This window comes from Cricetulus griseus, chromosome 5, assembly GCF_003668045.3.
Source record: "Cricetulus griseus strain 17A/GY chromosome 5, alternate assembly CriGri-PICRH-1.0, whole genome shotgun sequence".
In the NCBI taxonomy this organism is placed as follows: Eukaryota; Metazoa; Chordata; class Mammalia; order Rodentia; family Cricetidae; genus Cricetulus; species Cricetulus griseus.
This window is the reverse complement of record NC_048598.1, coordinates 192113246-192128252: the sequence shown is the minus strand read 5'-3', so window position 1 is coordinate 192128252 and position 15007 is coordinate 192113246. Positions and strand designations below refer to the sequence as shown.

The 15007-nt window shown below is 41.6% G+C and overlaps 1 protein-coding gene across 1 annotated transcript in view; it reads left to right on the top strand.

Moving 5' to 3' along the window:
* Positions 1-15007, top strand: part of Dnah11 (dynein axonemal heavy chain 11) — a 298245-nt gene that overhangs the window by 110173 nt on the left and 173065 nt on the right. The window contains exons 31-34 of the mRNA XM_027416426.2: positions 4078-4209; positions 7638-7798; positions 12206-12362; positions 12756-12901. Coding sequence (XP_027272227.1) covers positions 4078-4209; positions 7638-7798; positions 12206-12362; positions 12756-12901 — 596 coding nt within the window. The remainder of the gene's footprint in view (positions 1-4077; positions 4210-7637; positions 7799-12205; positions 12363-12755; positions 12902-15007) is intronic.

The following is a 15007-nucleotide window of genomic DNA, read 5'->3' as shown; positions in this document are numbered from 1 at the left end:
GTTTAAGTCAGAACACTTAAGGGGATGTTGTTTGTTTTCTGATTTGTAGTAATCCAAGTATTGGACTATTAACCCTTTATCAGCTATATGAGTTCCCAATATTTTCTCCCAATAAATATTGCCTTTTTATTTTATGTATTGCTTCCTTGGGTTATGGAAAATTTTTACTTTGATGTAGTTCCGTTTTGTTGTTGTTGTTGTTGTTGCTAATGATTTTAGCTTCAGGTCCCCAAATTCATTGTCAAGAATGTCAGAGACCTGTTGTCATACATCTGTTTCTCAGAGTTCATGTAGAACGTTTTAATTGATTCTGCATTGAAATTAGTGTAAGTGGAAAGGCCATTTTGATTTTTTTGTTTGCTTTATTATGCAGATGGGTTTTGTGTAGCCCAGGTTGTCCTTGAACTCAATATGCTCCTGACTTGAACTGGCCTCCTTGTGGAACCCTGTCTTTGTGGGCCTTCAGTCAGATGCAGCCAATTTGCCCAGTTGGTACCTGAGAGATTGAGAAAGGGCAGGTAAAGCCACTATAGAAAAAAGACAGAGACACAGGATAGTCAGGAGGGCAATTCAGTGAATACTGAACACCCCAAGTTTATTCTCCAACATTCTTAAGTACCCCAACCAAAAGGGGAACATGGCAAAAGACTTCCTTATCATGTATAAGGGACAAACAGACTTTCTTCCCTTAATCCTCCAAACATTTGGTAACCATGCCTTAGAAATTGAGTCGTGAGACTCAAGAATAACCACACCTTAGACCAAGTCTGTTGTTATTTAGATAAGACATCTGCCAAGGTCAAAAGATCCTGCAGTAGCAGAGCCTTAGACCTTTAGGTCTTTTGACTTACTAAGGACAGTTTTGAACTCTCTGATCTTGAGGCAAGATGAAGCTGAGCCATCCTTATGGGCCCCGACAGCCCTTCTGCCATGGCCTCTCATGCACTGAGCTCACAAGCATGCACTAACATCTGCCTTTTCATAAGACGAAGTTATTCAGTGTCCCCTGTACCATTTGTTGACATCACTATCCTTTCTCCAAGTATATGTTTGTCTCTGTATCGAAAACTCACTGGAAATTTCAGTTCTGGCCTCAGTTCTGTTCCATCCTGTTAATTAGTTACTACACTACAATTTTGTGATATAATTTGAGTCGGATATAAGGCTTCCAGATTTTCTCCCCTTTTGCTTAAAATTGCTTTAGATATTCAAGGTCATTTGTGGTTTTCCTTTTCTTCCTGAAAAGTGCTATTGAGTACTGATATAGATTGGATTAATTTATAAACTACTCTGAGTAGTTTGGACATTTAGTAAATATGAGTTATTCCAACCCATGGGTATGGGATATATTTACATTTACCCATGTCTTTTAAAAATTTCTTTTGCTGATGCTTCCTCCTTCACTTCCTTGGCTGTTTCTCCAAAGGAAATAAAACTGGTTTTGATGGATTATTTGCATTCCACTGTTCATTGCAGCTTTATTCACAAGAGCCAAGACACATAAACAACTTTATTTTGTTAATAAATGAAAAATATCATATATAGAAAGAGATACACATATGCAGAAGAGAACACTATTTGGTCTTAAAAATGAAAATCATGCCTCTGAAGTATATTATGTTCAGTGAAATGAAGCAGGCACAGAACCACAAATATCTATGACCTCATGGATATGAAGAACCCTTAAAAAGTCCAACACATAGGTAGAGAATAATGAAAAGGCAGAGCTATTGGTTACAGTGTGAAATCTCCTATTTGTATGAGTGAGTGCATTTTTTAAAATCCTGTAAACAACATGCATCTTGCAAACCACAGTAAAGAGCCACCAAGAAGAGAACAGTTCATCACCTGTGCTAATCATGGCACAGTATACACACATGTCAAACTACTATGGTGCACAAATATGTAATTTGTATTCGTCAATCTTCCCTCAATCTCAGGGGCAGGCAGTAGACTATGACCTAATAGATTGTTATGTAGGCTGGAGAACCAGCCTAGTATCTAAAGGTGCAAGCCAGTAGATCTGATACAGATTTACATATTTTAATTTTGTGATATTGGGAAGTGAAACTGGGGCCTTGCACATGTTAGGAAAGTACCACTGCCCTGTAGCCCCAGGCCTCTTTGCTAGTTTGAGGCAATTGCTCATGTACTTACTCTGTAGGCCAGGCTTCCCATGAACTAATGCTCTTATATTAGCCTCCTTGTACGTGGACTTTTCTGTCTTGCCAGCCAGTTCCCAAATAACCACACTGAGACTTACTATTAATTTAAAATGCTTGGCCAATAGCTCAGGCTTGTTACTAGTTAATTCTTACATTTTCAATTAGCCCATGTTTCTTATCTGTGCTCTGCCTCCTGGCTTGGTGCTTTTTCTTAGTATGGCAAGTTCATTCCGAGACTCATCTCTTTTTCTTCCTCATGCTCTCTTTTTGTCCTGTCTAACCTCTACCTATTCAGACATTGGCCAGTCACCTTTACTAAACCAATCACAGTGACATATTTTCACACAGTGTAAAGGAATATCCCACACCCGATTCTCTGGTCTTTTGGGCCTGTGCAACAAGGCCCAGCATATATTTTTATTTCTCTGAGTAAACCAGACTTTGTGTTTGACTTCAGTCGTCCCTGAAACGCTTCCTGAGTGGCCATAGTTCCTCAGACTTACCAGGGGTAGCCAGGCCAAGTCAGGGAGTGTGAGGTCACTCTCTGATGTCATACCATGAGATTTGACTCTGTCCTCCAGAACTGGTGATGCAGTTCAGAGACTTGTGACACGATTTCCTAGTTGGTAAAGTGGGATGTATATACACTGTTGTAAGGTTGTGTGGTTTGTTGTCCCTTGTGATCTGATCAGAAAGCCTGCCTTCTTCAGAGAATGGGCTGAGGGTGGGAGATTATTATAAAATTCAGTAAGCTGATAACAGGGCAATGCTCTTAGTCAGTGCTCAGAAACCTGTCTTCTCATTATTGTGTTAGTTATATATACAAAATCGTCATTGTCCTGCCCTCCTTCTCCCTTCTTCCTACAGCATATGACTTTTCCCAGAGTTCAGCTGTGCAGCAATCTCAGGGCCACTCTGGGATTTAGTCATTTCATGGTCTTCTCCACTGTCCTATAGGGAACCAGGTTTAACAGTTGGCTCACCTCACCGGGTTGCGCTCTTCCTGCTAACTCCCTCATGCTCTAACAACTTGCAAAGGGCAGTGCTCTGCTGAGCTGAAGAGGACAGGGAACAATATTGTTACACATCAAACCAGGTTTTATGTTTTTCCTTTTCCAAATAAGCCTTGTGTAAGGAAGAAATCTTTTTATGTAAATAACTAGGAAACTAAGAAAGAAAAGTAACGCTTAAGATACTACCTTTCAAACCTTTCTGGCCACACTTTACCATAGGAAATATTTTATTTCAAATCCAGTTCTCACGTGTATGCATGGAAATAGTTTTGTAATCGAATAAGCATCCTGCCAACGATAGTACAGCATTTTCTACTCCGCATAGCTCAGTAAATTGTCATTCATGTTATTCCATTTCCTTACTTGCCGTTCAAGAAGAAAAGAATTTAAAAATATTTATCTATGAGACCAATGAGCATAAAGAAGACTGGTAATATAAATAAAAAGAATTAGGGGCAAAGTACAATGCTTAGCTATGGAAATTTTCTCATTAATCATTACTATAGATACAAAAAAATCAATATAAATGGTTAGGCAAATTTTTCTAAAGATCGTTATCTAGTTTGTGTACCTTTTAAAAAGCTCACTTTACTTCTTAGATTTTGTAGTTCTGAATGACAGTTTCAGGCTGGATCGTCAGGTGCATGATGCTATGCAACCAGAAAAGCCTGCCTCTGCCCTTAGAATTGGGATTACTGACCTTGTCTCCTCTGTGTTCTGGCTCTTCCCCTTGAATGAGGGGTAATACTGTTTGTCTCTCCCCAATGGTTCTTTGAAGATCAGCTGAGATAACAAATTTGAGATGGTTTTATAAATTAGAACATTCTTTATAAATATTGACCCATTAGTCTCTGCATGTGTAACCTTTGCTTCCTTTGTGTTTGAAAAATATTCTCCAGATCTCACAGCTGAATACACTGATCACACTTCTTCTGGGAGACCTTTCACCTGGAGACCGGCAGAAGATCATGACCATCTGCACTATTGATGTCCACGCCAGGGACGTGGTGGCAAAACTGATTTCTCAGAAGGCAAGTGTGCCTCTGGGAGTTGACTTACTGCTGTTTCCTGGAAGTGGCATTTATTGCCAGAGTGACAGTGAGAAATTCACTGTTTTCCAAAAGTTTCAACTAGTGCTGAGAAGTTTTTTTGGATGTATTAGATTTGAGTTACCTGAGTAATGCCCGAAGGTTTGCTAAGTTAGAAGTCTCAGATAGTCTAACCACTAATGCAGATGGAAGGATCATGGGAGAAGCTTTATTTTTACAGTCCTGTCTTCTCTGAGACTCATACGTCTTACATAGTTAACAACACTGCATGCCATTTCAACTCTCTTAAGGAGTGTGAGGTTGGGGAGCTGGCTCAGTCCTTAAGGACCTGTGTTCAGTTCCCCAGATGCCACATAAAGCCGGGAATAATAGCAGGGGATAATAGCCCAGTGCTCCTGTCATGAAGGGTGAGGCAGAGACAAAAGAGCCATTAGAAAGTCTCAATGCCAGCTGCCCCTGGATACAATGGGGATGAGCGTCTCAAATAAGGCAGAAGGCAAGGGCTACTGGTCATGGTTGTTCTCTGGCTTCTACACCTGTGCTGTGACACATGTGTGCTTACACACACACACACACACACACACACACACACACACACACACACACTCTACACACACAAACACAAATGTACATACACACAAACACATAGTACACATACATTACACATACACACAAATGATCACCCATACACTCACTCACTCTCTCTCTCTCTCTCTCTCTCTCTCTCTCTCTCTCACACACACACACACACACACACACACACACACATACACATACACACAACACATAAATATACACTCACACATGCTAAACAAATATACACTAAACACTCACACATGTACACTCACGCATACACACACACACACACACACACACACACTCTACACACACAAACACAAATGTACATACACACAAACACATAGTACACATACATTACACATACACACAAATGATCACCCATACACTCACTCACTCTCTCTCTCTCTCTCTCTCTCTCTCTCTCTCTCTCACACACACACACACACACACACACACACACACATATACACATACACACAACACATAAATATACACTCACACATGCTAAACAAATATACACTAAACACTCACACATGTACACTCACGCATACACACACACACACACATACACACACATACACACACGCGCGCGCGGGTGCGCGCGCGCACGCGATTTATTTGTTTTTTGTTTGTTTGTTTGTTTGGGTTTTGATGTTGTTGTTGTTTCAGACAGGGTTTCTCTGTGGCTTTGGAGCCTGTCCTGGAACTAGTTCTTGTAGACCAGGCTGATCTTGAACTCACAGAGATCCTCCTGCCTCTGCCTACCAAGTGCTGGGATTAAAGGCATTAGCCACCACTGCCCGGCTTCACACACACACACTTTAAAATCTCATCTCTGTGTGGTGTTGATCCATTTCCCCCTGAAGAAATCAGTGTTGGTCATGATTCTAGACTGTTTTGGCCATCCCCTGTGGGTGCTGTTCATGGCTAAATAATGTTCTTTCTTGTTAAGAGGTTATTTTCTAGTCTTTTCACTAATTTGATGATTATTTTTTTTACCACCTATCTCTTTTAGAAATCTACATGTCTCTCAGATGCTGTCAATATTTAATGTGAAAGGGAATGTTCTTGTTCTTTACCCCCCCCCAATTGTACTTTTACTTTCTAGGTCTTGCCTGATTCCTAAACACACTGCTGGCAGGACCCTTCATCCAACACTGCCACAGTCTTTCTGGGAGTGGGGAGGGTGCTTAAATGACAACAAGCAAAAAAAGAAACAAAAATGAAGCTCACACAAACACAAAAATGAAAATCAAAACAAACAAGAAAAGATCAGTAATACAAAACAAAAAGTCCACAGAAAAACCATGGAGCTGGTTTTGTGTAGGCAAAAAGAGAGGAAGGGCATAAAGTTGAGTGGCAGGGAAGTTGGGGAGGAGCTGGGGGATGTCTTAGTTTTCCATTGCTGTGAAGAGACACCATGGCCTGGACATCTTAAGAGAAAGCATTTAATTAGGGGCTTGCTTACAGTTTCAGAGGGTTAGTCCATGATCATCTTGGTGGGGAGCAGGGCTCCTGATCCATAAATTGGATGCAGAGAGAGAAAGAGAGATGATAGATAGATAGATAGATAGATAGATAGATAGATAGATAGATAGATAGGAGAGAGACACTGACTGACTGACTGATAACTGGCTGGGTCAGGCATGAGTTTTGGAAACCCAGTGACACACATCCTCCAACTAGGCTATGACTCCTAACCCTTCCCCAAGTAGTTCTACCAATTAGGAACCAAACATTCTAATATATGATGCCATGGGGTTGGGGGTAGGGCAGTCTCATTCAAACTATCTCAGAGGGAAAGGAACATGATCAAAGTATATTTTGTGAAAACAATTTTTGTTAAGTAAAAAGAGAGAAACAAACACTAAACATAGAAGACACAGGGGTGGGGGGGTAACTTAACCACCACAAAGTAAATTAAAAAAAAAATAAAAAATCTTCCTAGTTAAATTGAGGCAAAATTTAAATTTCTAAAATGCAAATAAACCTGTTTATCTTATTTTTTAAATGACAATCCCATCCCAGTTTGTATGCTTGTATCATAAAACACTGTGAGTTATTTTCCTACTTATTTCTCTGTTTATTGAAATCAAGGGTATTTTAATTTTCTCCATGAATTGCAAGAAAGTACCTTTTCAGGATTGGAGATAAGGCCAGGTAGCAAGGTACTTACTGTGCAAGTGAGAGAACCCAAGTTCAGACCAAAACCTACATTATTCTTGATGCTCTACCATACATGTGTATGCAGACTTGATTCCGGCCTAGTCTTTGGAAAACTAAAAGGCAAGAATTTTGGCAACTTGAAGTAATTCCTAGGGAGCCCTAAAGTCCCACACACTAGAAAAGAAATAGAATTGAGTAAGATGGGAAAGAGTAGCCTATAAAAATCATCTTTATGTAACCTGACCAAAAAAAAAAAATGAGGTAAAAAGTTCCATACTATGAACATGGGTGAAAGCATACTTTATACCTCGATGTGCAGAAATTATGGATTATGTGTAATTTTAATACATAAAATGAATTTTTCATTGGGTTCAGTAACACGTGAATAAAAGATAACAAAACTTACTAGGCCCTGGGTGACTCGTAAAAGGTAAAAGCATTGCTTGAACACACTGATACCATTTTGGATAAAAGACCTTTTAAACTGAAGACTGTTACTTCTCACATATTCCTGATTAGTAATACTGCTGGAATCTGCAACAGCATGCAAGAGAGTTCCTCCTGGAGAACTCAGGATTCTGAGCCAGCAGAAACGGTGAGATGAATCAGTCTGCTGCCTCAGAACCACCACGGCCTGGCGTGTTAAGATTGTGCCGTGATTACAGGTTGTCAGTCCCCGTGCTTTTGCCTGGCTGTCTCAACTTCGGCACCAGTGGGAGGATGCTCAGAAGCACTGCTTTGTCAGCATTTGTGATGCCCATTTCCAGTACTTCTACGAATACTTGGGAAACAGTCCCCGACTGGTGATCACTCCTCTCACTGACAGGTAACAAATATAACCTCCCATGATGGGAAAACCACACCCCAATGTCCTTCTGTGTGGAGAAAGATGTGTGAGAATGAGAGGCTGAGAGGAACGGATGAACAAACCGGGAAACTGTGAGTGAAAACAGCATGGAAATTAAATGTACAGGACACTGAGTGTTAATTTTAGAGTCAACATGAAGAAAATTGAGTTAGAGAAGCCAAACGGTAACAAATGGAGAAAGCTTGCATGGATTAATGTGGTTTAAGGAAGCCTGGCTGTTCCCAAGGTCATTCCACTCACTTCCCTCTGCCATGATCTCTCTTGGCTGTGCAAGTATAGTGAGGATAGACTGTAATAACTTTATTTTCCTGCATCCACTGGAGAGGGAGAACCTATGAGTCAGTCAATGAGCTGCCAAGTATTTATGAAGGTTGCTGTGCCTTGTCCTGTCTTGACGGTGTATTTGCTGTGACAGTGATCAAGTTCCAATTGCATGTCATATGAGAGTGGGTGAGGATGAAGAGAAATGACAGGTATTTATTTTAGGCAGTGCAGTCTGTAAAGTTCAATTGCTGACTTGTTGGAAAGGGTCTGGAGGGAATAATCTACTTCAGGTTAAGCTTCCCCCTGTCTGAAATGCTTAGGTCCAGAAATATTTCTGATTCAGGATTTTTTGGGATTTTGACATTATTTGTGTAGACGCTCCAAGTCGAGCACCCATATTCTGAAAGTTCAAACTCTCAAATACTTCAAAGACAGGTATCAGGTCATTTTAGAGCTGGGATCAGAATCTACATAGACTATATTTGAGCAGAGACCTAATTGTGCACACAGAATCAGCTACATATAGATTTTAAGGTAGAAAGTTACAGACAAAGTTAAGTATGGAAGTTCAAAAGTAGGCACGAGCCTGATTGGGTTAAAAGACAGAAGAAAGCCAGAGTGGTCCAAGAAAGTCAGAGGACTTATAGATTGCTACCAAAAGTGCATTGCTATTTGATAATGCACAAAAAGATACATAGAATGTCGTAGAGGCAAAGATGTTTCATGGATGTGAATTCTTTTGTTAGGATTCCAACTCCTGATAAGCTATGTGTTATGAGAAAGCACACTTAATCTTTGGCTTTTAGGAGGGACAATTGTACCTCAGTGTTCCCAACTACTTCCTATCATCAAAGTATAGACAGATTAGAAGACAGCTATATGGTTGTAGTACCCTGGAGAAGCTGGTGTGATTTTCTCTGTAGCTTTGGGGTTGTTCATGTACATATAAGTCTCAGGAAGTCATCATATAATATATATGTTATATATATTACATATAGCTTCTGGGACTGTCAAAATTAGCTGTTGTTAACTTGTCTCTATCTAAAACTGTTCATTGCCTTCTCTTATTCATTTATGTACAGTATTTATCATGAGGAATTGAAAGTTGTAGTTTGGCTTAGTCACAGCTACTGTATACAAATCACTATAAAGAGAGGCGAGGAGAGGTGTAAGTACAGGAGAAAAGTGGTAAAATTGCAAACTCTCCCAATATGTAAAATCTGGTTGTGTAGTAAATTTTGAAGTAAAAATCTCTACATGCTTCATTTGGAAGTTTAAAAGAATGCTTGTTCTTATTGGGGAGCTCTTGGTCCCCAGACTGATAGCTGGGAAACCAGCATGGGACTGATCCAGACCCCAGGAACATGGGTTTCAGTGAGGAAACCTCGGAAATCTATGGGACCTCCTATAGTAGATCAGTACTTATCCCTAGCATAGGTGTGGACTCTGGGAGCCCATTCCACATAGAGGAATACTCCCTGAGCCAAGACACACAGGGGTGGGCCTAGGCCCTATCCCAAAGGATACGATAGACTCTGATGACACCCTATGGAAGGCCTCACCATCCAGGGGGAGCAGAAAGGACATGTGATAGGAAGGGTTTTAGTTGGGGGGGTGGTAGGGGAGGACAGGAGGGAGAGGGAACTGGGATTGTCATGTAAAACAATCTTGTTTCTAATTCAAATAAAAAATATATATTGTAAAAAAAAAGAAAGTGAAAACTTATTGGTTTCAATTAAAGTGATGCTTCAAGAAACTAATTATAGATGCAAATGCATTTGTTGAGAAAAAACAAGGCACTTAGATTTTAAAACAGATGTACTTACTGGACAAATTGGACTCAATAGTTTAACAAAAGAGGGCATAAAGTTCGGAGGGAGACATGGTAGTAATAAATGTGGTCAAAATTTGTTGTATGCATGAATGAAATTCTCAAAGAATAAATATGTTTTTAGAGGGAAAAAATATATGTTCTTGTGGTAGTACAGATAGTGTTGGGGAACGTGTTTTAAATTGTGTATTTCATTTCCCGTTTTTTATCCTTTGGCTTACCTATGAATTTTTGTAAGCCTAATGACACCTCTAAATGTGTTCATTCTGTCTTATTTGACATTTGTTGTGAATGTCCCTTTGGGAACTAGGTGGGGAAGATGCTGTCTCCTTCCATATGTCAGCAGGTTCGGAGACAGTTTGACCAGCTTGCCAGACAGGCTGGTAGCACAGTGGCTGTAGTGGTGAGGATGCTGGCTAAGCTGTCACTAGGAGAAACCCTAAAATTCAGTCTTAATGGACACAGAAGCTGATGTCTCTCTTGAGTAAGTCTAGAGACAAGCAGGCCCACATGATGGGCTGGTAGGTGGCTGACAAGCTGAGCATGGCTTCCATGGTTGCTTCACTCAGTGGAAAGGCAGCCCAAAGCAAATGTCCTCAAGAAGGTGTTCTAGAAATGCCTTTTCTGCACCTATGACATTGTTTGGAGCTTGGACATTTGGCTCCTCCTGCTGGCAGGCAGAGAGGAAGTTTAGATATCGGTGGCCATGTTTGACCCAAACTGGGAACTACAGATGTAAGTGCACCAAGAGGGCTCAGGTCCTGGTGTAAGAGTCCTGGTGTAAAAGTCTTTCTACTCCTTCAGTGTGAGATGCTCTTCAGCCTGCATCTGATGGAAGGGCTGTGGCCCACCTTCTGCTTGTTTCTGTTGGCATGGTAATCTCTGAACTCTTCAGGTCTTTTCCCTTTAACTGTCTTCATGAATCCCTGCAGTAACCCTCTCTTTGTGAATGAGAGACTTCAGAATGCTGAGGTCAGAAAACTTCAGATTGATATCTGATGATCCACAAAACGGATCTTGGTCCCCGGTCCCCCAGCATGCATCTTTCTGTCACTGTCTGTACTGACACAAAAGTGATGCAGAGACCCAAGTGAAGATCATCCAGGCCTGGCGTTGGTGACGCACGCCTTTAATCCCAGCACTCGGGAGGCAGAGGCAGGCGGATCTCTGTGAGTTCGAGACCAGCCTGGTCTACAAGAGCTACTTCCAGGGCAGCCTCCAAAGCCACAGAGAAACCCTGTCTTGAAAAACAAAACAAACAAAAACATCATCAGCAATTTGAGGCCCTGGCCACTTGTTTGTATTGCTTTCTTTTGCAAATATTAAGTTCTAACCTTTGGGTGAGACTTGTAGTCTCAGTACCCCTGACTCCTCCCTACCCAAATAAACATCGAGGTGATAAAAATGCATGGGCAACACATTCCAGATGGATTTCTGAAGTTTGTTGGATATGGTGTTCCATCCAGTATGTATTTTTACATACTTGATTAAATACATGTATATCTCAGCTCTTAGTGTATTTGTTACATAGCAATTTAATGTGGTCATGTTTAATTCATCATCATCTAAGACCTCCCTCCCCGTCTATAATAGGTTTGAGGCATTGTCTGCCATATTAATAGTGTGTTCACCTAGAAGCATCAGAAATTCAATTACATTGAAGAGAAATATATTTGTATTCAAATGCACAGCTCTTGGGAAATGAGACAGTGAACAAATGAAACAGCACATTCTTTTCCAGTTGTTTTATGTGGGCAACCTAGAAAGCGGTCTCACAATTGCCACGAACAAGCCAGAAGTTCACTGGTGGGTTTTGCTTCTACTGTGTTCTAGGCCTTGCCTTTTTGGTTTTTTTTGACATAGGGTTTCTCTGTAGCTTTTGGAAGCTGTCCTGGAACTCGCTCTGTAAATCAGGCTGATCTCGAACTCACAGTTCTGTGATTAAAGGCATGTGCCACCACTGCCGGATGGCCTTGACTTCTTAACCACTTTTTTTAAAGGATTTATTTATTTATTATGTACACATTATTCTGTCTGCATGCATACCTACACACCAGTAGAAGGCACCAGATCTCATGGTAGATGCTTGTGAGCCACCATGTGATTGCTGAGAATTGAGTGCAGGACCTCTGGAAGAGTAGCCAGTGCTCTTAACTTCTGAGGCCCTTTCTCTTCAGCCCCTTAACCACTTTTCAAAGAAAATCATTTATTCCCAATGTGTCATGGAAGCACAGGCTCAACCATCGTATTTGTGTTTTTGTTGTGTGAAGGTGTTACATCACTTTAACGCAATCTCTTCATCTGACCATGAGCGGGGCTCCAGCCGGCCCAGCTGGAACAGGGAAAACAGAAACCACCAAAGACCTTGGTCGTGCCCTGGGCATGATGGTCTATGTATTCAACTGTTCAGAGCAAATGGACTACAGGGTAAGTTACTAAATACATAAAATGTGTTCTGGCAGCATTGATCCTATTTGGAAAGCCATATACCTTGTCTGAAATACTTGGAGCTGTGAAGTGCTTCTCATTCCTGAAATTTTCAGGGTTTGCTCTATTTTCACCCTCATGGTGATATAGGTCTGTACTCCTAAACGTGCGGTTTATTCACATTACATGTATAGCTACTGCAGACTTATGGTGACTTCACTCAATAGTTTTAATAATTTCATACACTAAGCAAAATTTCATAGCATGGACATGTTTCCACTTACGATGTCATGTTGATACCCAAATGCTCTGGATTCTGGAGCCCTTTGGATTTTAGATCAGGGCTGCCCCACCTGTAAGTGCTCCAAACCCTCCGTTCTCCTCTGACTATAGTCCATAGGAAACATCTACAAAGGTCTGGTGCAGACGGGAGCCTGGGGCTGCTTCGACGAGTTCAACCGCATTGCTGTGGAGGTTCTGTCGGTGGTGGCAGTGCAAGTGAAGATGATTCATGACGCCATCAGAAACAGGAAGAGGAGGTGGGACCTGTGGCCTTCCCCTTTTATCATTGCTCCATATATATATATATATATATATATATATATATATATATTATATTACCCCACACAATCAGAAGATAACCTTAATCTCCATATTTTTGTTACTTTTTCTCTTATCACATAAGATGTATAAAATAATTTTGAATTGTAATGTTCAGTAACCCATCACCAATTTTTTCTGATGGCTTTGTGTTGGGGTCAGTGAGGAGGCCTCAGTATTCTTCTCTCTCGGCCCTTCTGTCAACTCTCACTGTTTGCTTCACCAAAGGTATAGGACACCTCCCTCCCACTGTTCATTTCCTGAAAATATAGGACCTTCCTTCCAGAGCCCCCCCCCCACCACGGTAATTGATGGAAAGGCTTTGGACAAAGTTCTGGGACACAGTGGGGCCCATGTCAGTGTTAGCCATGCGTTGTAAAATTATCTTTAAATACTGAGCGGTTGGTGCTGGCTATCACAGGCTCGGTGGTGACAGACCACTCTCCTATCTTCATTTTCTCCCTTGGAGACTTTATCTAGCACCCAGCTCTCACCACCTCCATGCTCTCACTCCTAGGCACCTGGACTTCCTCTCATCTTTTAGACGTCTGGAAATAGCTGCATGTGGCAGCTCAAGAGTCTGCGTGAGGTCTCCAAAGTCTCTCTCATTCGGCACACATCCAAGTCCTCATCTTTCTATCACACCGTCCCTATGAGTGATGCCTTCGTGTTCTTCTAGCGGCTGGGTGCAAACCCTTCCCAGATATTTCTGGAATATGAACTCTTTGCCCTGTTATGGTACCACAATTCCAAAAGCAAAGCACAGCCAGCGTTTGGAGTCCATGACTAAAACTTGAAAATGAGTCTCCTTCTCTTGGTATACTCCCTCCACGGATACAGCTGTGCTTAGCTACCCTGTTCATTTCTCTCACTTTTAGAGTATTTTGTTCAGGTACCTCTCTTGTGCACGAGAACACTTCCAGTCTCCTCACTGATAGAGGAACCCTATCCCAACCCCTTGCTCAGAGTTGTGCACATCATGTTCCAGAATTTTTCAGTTTGTCCCAACCTTTTAGGAACTCTCTTCGTCTACACCACAGGGTCCTGCGTCAGCTTCCAACATCCAGATGCCTGCTGCCTCGCCCACCCCACCTCTAAAGCTGTGTTAGAGAAGTTGAAGTCTTTCCTCTTTGATCCCCGGCCATACATATCTGGCTTTCACTCAGAATCCTATTATCTGATGGAACCAGAAGTCATCCGAGGCCATTCTTTGTCATGCGGATTCATGTAATGGAGTCACAAATGTGATTTGAAAATTCCTGGGCATACTTGGTGGTGCCTCTCCTGCCCACCTGAGCCCTCTCTCTTCTTCCTTAGGCTAGTTCATAAACTGACTGCAAGGCTCCATCACTATCCCAAGAGTTGATTACGTTCCCCTTACCCTGCAGGATCTAAGTGACAGAACTAAGCATGGCCACAGAACTGGAGGCTCCTCCCTTTAACTGTGTATGCCGGAAGAGTGGCCCTTACACTGGCCACACTCAGCTTCCCTCTGTGAGGGCCTAGCCAGGCATGCCTGCCTTCCCTTGCTTTGGAAAGCCCTGATATCTCATTTTAACCTGGACCATTTTTTAAAACACCACCTGCTGTTAGCTGCAGAGTATCTAAGTCCCTGGAAGTCCTGAGCATCTGTGTCTCCGATCTTTCTCCTCTCCTCCTCTGAGACACTGCTTCAGCCTTCCTTTTTTTCCAAGAGGTCTTGCTGAGACCACTTCTATTTTGTCTCCTTGGCTTCACCTGAAAGCTTATTGCACTCACCTCTCTGCTGGCTACCATTCCATTGCCCTGGTCAGCCACAGCCCTATTGGGCTCTCATAATTTCTTTCTGAAAATCATTGTTTCTCTTCAGATTTGGCATGATAATTATAACCATAGCTAATATCTGTTGAGTTCACTGAGTCCCAGGCACTATGCTGTTAATCATTTATATTCATATTTTTTCAAATCCTCACCTGTAGGTGAGATTATTCTCCCTGTTTATTAGATGATGAAATGGGAACAAAGAATGGATAACTGAGAGACCTAATGTGTGGCATAGATGGCCC